The sequence below is a fragment of the Crocuta crocuta genome, unplaced genomic scaffold, assembly GCF_008692635.1.
Source record: "Crocuta crocuta isolate KB4526 unplaced genomic scaffold, BGI_CrCroc_1.0 scaffold223, whole genome shotgun sequence".
Classification (NCBI taxonomy): Eukaryota; Metazoa; Chordata; class Mammalia; order Carnivora; family Hyaenidae; genus Crocuta; species Crocuta crocuta.
The window spans coordinates 1,530,167-1,536,372 of NW_027529426.1; the positions used below are offsets into that span (position 1 = coordinate 1,530,167).

At 49.7% G+C, this 6,206-nt stretch overlaps 1 protein-coding gene across 1 annotated transcript in view; it reads right to left on the reverse strand.

Annotated features, from left to right (window-relative positions):
- Positions 1-1,278: 1,278 nt before the first annotated feature.
- SHISA3 (shisa family member 3) overlaps positions 1,279-6,206 on the reverse strand; it is a 6,034-nt gene continuing 1,106 nt past the window's right edge. Inside the window, exons 4-5 of the mRNA XM_077758869.1 lie at positions 5,841-6,127; positions 1,279-2,796 (exon numbers count right to left, since the gene is read on the reverse strand). Of these exons, the coding sequence (XP_077614995.1) occupies positions 2,357-2,796; positions 5,841-6,127 (727 nt within the window). The 3' untranslated portion in view covers positions 1,279-2,356. The remainder of the gene's footprint in view (positions 2,797-5,840; positions 6,128-6,206) is intronic.

Genomic DNA, 6,206 nt, shown 5'->3' on the forward strand with positions numbered 1-6,206 from the left:
TGTGAGCCAGAGTGCGCTCACAAATGTTTATCCTTCTACTGTTCAGCCTTTCCTCTTTCCCTTCTTGCCTCCCTCCCAACCCACCCACTTTCTTTCTTTCATTTCTTAATGATTTGGGGCAATATGAGATATCTGAAAACACCACTTTTAGTCACAGAAGAAAGCAGAGGACCAGAGGTCAGGGCTGGGCAAAGGCGCCATACTGTAGGACTTGTTTCTTCAGCTAGAACGCAAAGAGATAAGGCCAAACAAGTCTCTTAGGTCAGAATTCTACCTCTAACTAGCTCTTTGTAAAAAGAACTATTGGGGAGCATGGGTGGTTTAGTCAGTAAAGCGCCTGACTCTTGGTTTAGGCTCAGGTCATGATCTCAGTTGCGGGTTCGAACCTCATATTGGGCTCCATACTCACAGTGTGGACAGTGCAGAGCCTGCTTGGAATTCTCTCCCTCCCTCTCTGCCCCTCCCCAGCTCTCTCAAATAAATAAATAAATAAATAAATAAATAAATAAATAAATAAAAGAACTATTGAGGGGTGCCTGGGTGGCTCCATTGAGCATCTGACTCTTGATCTCTGCTCAGGTCATGATTCCAGAGTCGTAGGATGGAGCCCCATGTTGGGCTCCACACTGACATGGAGCCTGCTTAACATTCTCTCTTTCCCTCTGCCCCTCTTCCCATTTGCTCCCTCTCTCTCTGTCTCTAAAATAAAATCAATTATAAAAAGAGTTATTGAGGGGTGTCTGGCTGGCTCATCCAATTAGAGCATGTGACTCTTGACCTCAGGGTCCTGAGTTCAAGCCCCACTTGGGGTATAGAGCTTACTTTTAAAATAAATAAAAATAGTTGATTTTTAAAAAAGAAAAAAAGCTATTGAGGGTCATATATGGTAGCATGAATTCATATAAACCTAGGTTCCCAAACAACACGCACAGGGACCAGGTAGGTAATAAAACTGAGGGAGACGGGCCAGGTGGCCGAGACCAGGCAGGAGGCTGGTGAATGACAAGTGTCTTGTCTGAAGAGGGCTGGCCTGGCCCCGTGGCAGTACAGGAGCCTCAGCGCCACATCTTCATGTTGTGAGAAGCCAGAAATCCAGATTCTTCTGAGAAATGTCCCCATTTTTAAATCTCTAAACACTTACTTCCTTTGCTGCTTTTCACAAGCCCTGATGCAGAAAATAGCTCTTTAGTGTAAAGCAAATTCAGTGTAGGATTTTTAATTTCACAATATGAAGTGTTAAGTAAAAACATTTTCTTTTATTGAATAGCAGAGCATATCATTAAGAAGATAAAATGAAGCACTTTGATCTAAAATTTCAAGTAAAGTTCACAAAAACTTAAGTACTTTATTTATTCTAACCCAGCAGGATATATGTCCAAATGTGTAGTCATCAGACATGGAGTTGAGTGGCACATAAGATATGTAATAGGAGGTGATTATTACCAATAGATGGACTTGAACGCCACAGTTATTATTAACATAAAAAATTTCAGTGTGGACTACTAAATAATTAGTACCGTCAATGTGGTAAATACATTAAATTACAAATCTTTACATTTGTACAGAACTCATTTTACAAATAAATGTTTTAAGACTCAGCTGCTCAACTTTCATTTAAACACTAAATGTGGTTGAACAAAAAGTCTGCAATAAATATTCCCTCGGGTGGGTGGGGGAAATGCTTTTACATAAGATCTGTTTACAATGAATAGCTGAGTAAATATTTAAAATTTTAAACTCCTCATGTGGTTACTGAAATCTTGTATTCTGCAAAAGCTCTTATATTTTAAACAAGATTTAATTATTAATTTTAAAAGTACCTGTTCTCACAATGCTAACGTTATTCATGGTTAGCTTGCTCCAAAAAATCATAAGCAGGTTGCTTGCTGTCCCTTCGGGTTGCTTAGTTGTTAATTTTTTTAAAGAGAAACTTCAATAACTACTATCAGGTGTTTTTCTTTGCTTATTTATATATACAGTTGTATTAAGAGTCACTAAACAACTCAAAAGAACACGTAGACCTTTTCTAAACATTATAGCTGAGTTGTCTAATTAATACACTTTCAGCCAATTTGCAACTTTAAAGTCGAACTGGTGCCTATTTTGAATAAAAGTAGCAAAAACTGAAATGTAATAATCACCATGTTTGCAAGGCCAGAAAGCAATTCTCTAACACACCCATTCTGTGATTGGAGCTGGGAACCTTAAGACTAAGAAGGTGCTGTGTTTTCCCAGCACATTCCTCCATGACATCACTGGGTCCCAGGGAAATACCCCCAGAAATACTTGCAGCAATGGCGACAGCGCTCCACCTGTCTGCCATCGTGCTATAGGGTGCATTTATCCCTGGGGCCTGTCAGCTGGAACTGAAGTCCGGGCAGCTCTTCGCAGGCAGCGGGGACTCCTGCTGGAGTGGGTAAGCGAAGTATTGGGGTGACACCAGGAAACCGGATGGCTGGGTCAGATGGATCGGGTGGCCCGTGGTATAAGGTGGGGGCGGTGAGGGCACCAGGCAGCCTGGCTCTGCTCTGGCAAAGGAGAATCTGCGAATAGAGCCCCCTGTGGAGCTGGAGCTGGTGGCCGTGCTGGACTGCCTGGAAGGTGCCCTGAGGCTTGTGGAAGTCAAGATCATGGGCAGGGTCTCCGTCTGATAGCTGCGGAGTGAGAAGCGGATTGGCTGCTGTGAGGGCTCCTTGGGTCTCAAGCAGGTGCAGCAATAAATAGCCACTAAAGAGCCCAGGATGATGAAGGCAATGAAGATGGAGCCAACGATCAGGAAGGGAACGTAGACGGGCTCTACAAGGTAAAAGAAAAAAAAAAAAAAAAAAAAAACATACATAGATGTTTGGACAAGAGTCTCCCAAACTCCAGGCACCTTTCGGGTGGGAGGTAAGTGTCTCAGTATGACCACTGTTGTCAGCCCAGCCTCTCAGAGCTAGTAACCTCTAAAGTGCCAACTGAGTTGACCTAATATTCTTGCTCCTAGCGGGGAGGAAGCAAACTGATACTGTAGCCTCTGTTAGCAATTAGCCATTATATTGCACATCTGGAAGTCAGAAGGAACGGAATCTACCCTCCTGTTCATGCACTGAAGGGAGGGAAAGGGTGAGTTTTTTGGTTACCATAACTTCTGGATTTAAATCCAGGTTTTTGGTAGTTTTATCACAGTGGGGCACTTAGGGCTCTGACCCATCTCTGAGGCTGAAAATTCATCTCCCATCCAAGAATCTCCAATCCAAGCAAAGAGAACCAGCCCTCCATTAGGAGACTATGGAAAGAACCATATAAAGAAATCCATGGGGCACCTGGGTAGCTGAGTCAGTTAAGGTCCAACTTCAACTCAGGTCATGATCTTGTGGTTCATGAGTTTGGGCTGTGTGCTGACAGCTCAGAGCCTGGAGCCTGCTTCAGATTCTGTGTCTCCCTCTCTCTCTGCCCCTCCCCACTCATGCTCTGGCTCTCTCAAAAATAAACATTTTAAAAAATAAAAATAAATGTTTTTAAAAAATCCATAGTGGATTCCAATGAACTGTGTCTGTGATTGCATCATAATTTGTCATCTCTGGACACTTCTTCCTGGAAATGATTTGGGATGCCCACTCCAGCTGTCACGCCTCTTCCCTTCAATTTCCACCCAAACTCTGGTAAGGTCTGGCCAAACCTTAGATCATGAGGTAGCTATTGGTGTTGGTGGCCCCCAACTTTCCGTGAGGGCATCCTTCAGTCAGAGCAAACCCATTTCCTTCTCTCTGTGCACAGCAGACATAAAATCTCCTACCCTTGAGGCAGCCTTGGAACATTCTCCAAGCATCTCCCCGGTCTGATAGAGCCACCTCTGGATACAACCTCCAGCTTGAACAGAGAAAACTTGCATTAAATTAGGACCCTACTGTGTGCCTGGCTCCTTCTTATTTATGACCTGATTCAGGTCTCCTGGACATTCAGTGAGGTGGGCATGGGACTCTGTTCTCCAGATGTGAAAACATACTCATTTTTGACCTCCCCAAAGACACACAAGCAGTGACTGACAAGTAACTATTAACCCCGAGGGTCTGGGGGATTCCTAGGTGTAAGCTCTACCATCTACAGCCCCTTCTGCCATGATTAGTAGCACCCTGGAGAAGGCGAGGGGGACATAACTGACTAACCACTTACTCTGCACTGTGCTAAGTGTTCATACACTCTCACTTAATCCACAGTCTGTCTCCTCTGAGCGCATTATAAGCATTAAATTTTTTCTTAAATGTTTACTTTTGAGAGGGAGACAGAGTGGGGGAAGGGGAGGCAGAGAGAGAGGGAGACACAGAATCTGATGCAGGCTCCAGGCTCTGAGCTGTCAGCACACAGTCGGAACTTACAAACCCTGAGATCATGACCTGAGCTGAAGTCGGATCTTAACCCACTGAGCCGCCCAGGCGCCCCAGTAATATGCGCATTTTCAAGTTGAGAAGAGGCCCAGCGAGTTAACTAACTTGCCCAAGTTACCCGTCGGGCAAGGGCAGTCACAAGCCAAGGTCCCTGAGACTTTGGCTGCCCCCACCTCAGGGAGTGTGGATGCTGCCCTCTCTCCCTCTGGCCTGGGCAACAGAGCGGAGCCGGGAGGCCCAGGAAGGAATCCCTCGCTGCCGACTGCGTTCTTAAACTCTGTGCAGAGAGCAACCGGGTCCCCCAGGGAGAGTGGAGTCAAGCCAGAGGAAAGCGTGTGTGTTTTTTATTTTTTTTAACACACCAGGCTGGCCTAGAATTCCCTGCTTTCCCCTGAGCATCTTTTCTCCAGAACCACTTCCCCAATCCACCAGAAATCCAATTCCTTGCGAGTATAATGGGGTTCTAAGGCAGAGCAGGCCCCCTTTCCTCTGGGTCCTTACTCTCTTGGCGGGTGGGGTTGGGGCGGAGGGGGGACTCCGGGCACCGTGAATTCTCTTTCCTGGGGACCTTCTCCTCCAGCTTCAGACCTCCGCTGTGGAGTTCTGGGGTGTCCCCCACTCTTAGCTCCGCCCGCTCCCCGGTTTTCCGGCCGAGAAGACCATCGCCCCAGCTCTAACGGGTTTCCCTGACGTTCCCATTCAGGTGGAAAGCTTTTTTGCTTTCTTTCTGCCTTTCTTTCTCTTTTTAAGGTGTAAAGTTCCTGCGCTGCGGCCTTGATTTATTCCGCTCTGAAGTGAGCGGAAATTTGACCCGTGTTTTCCGACAGAAGAATAGGGGGCGGACAGCCCCTGCGACCCTGGTTTCTAAATCTCCACCTCGAGGACCTGGGCATTTCTGAAAGGCGTGACAATAGGGGGTGGGCCGGAGAGGGTAATTCGATGCAGAGAAATGAAAGGAAGTCGGGAGAACCAGACAGAGGCTTAGGAAAGCTACCAAAGATCCACCAAAAACAAAAACAAAAAAGGGGGGGGGGGGGTANCGGGGCTGCAGATGAGCGCTCCGCGGGAGTTGCGGCCCCCGCCCCCGCTTCCCCAAGCTCCTGAAGGGACCCGGGCGCGCGATGGGGCGCCCCCACCGCCCTGGAAAACCGCAATCCGAGCTGGCGCTGTCCCGGGAGCTCTTCCCCTGACCTCGCGCGTTCCCGGGAGCGCCCACTGTCTTGCCCGGGGTCAACGGGTGCAAGCCCTGCGGTCCTCGCCGTCCCTCGCAAACTTTCCTCGCGCCGACCCGTGGAGACCGCGTGCGGCGGGAATCGGGACTGCAAAGGAATTAGGGCTCCCGACCCGAAACGCGACCACCTGCTCCTGCCTCGATGCCCCCAACCTGGCCGCTCCCCCGCGCGCAGCCCCAGGGCCGCCTGGGGCGCGCACCCGGCTGCGGGCGCCGGGCGGAGGCTGAGGGCCTGCACTTACGCGCGGTGACGCCCGGGTGCTCCAGCTCGCCGCGGTCGTTGGTGCAGCTTCCCTGCTCCAGCCTGGCGTCGGCCGCCGCGCAGCAGTAGCGCAGCGCGCAGGAGCCGCAGCAGATGGTGGCGTCCAGGGTGTCGAAGTCCTCGGGGCACTGGAAGCCCTCGTGGTAGTTGCCCTGCACGTCCACCCAGCCGTGGCAGTATTCTCCGGACNCAGCCCGCCCAGGAGAAGCCAGAGCGCCAGCAGCGCCCCCATCGCCGCGGGACGCCCGGGGCGACCGGGAGGGGACGCTGCCGGAGAGCCGAGGGCTGAGCGCCTAGGGGCCGCCTCCCCCGGGGCGCGGAGCGGGGGGCGGGCCCCGGCGCCCGA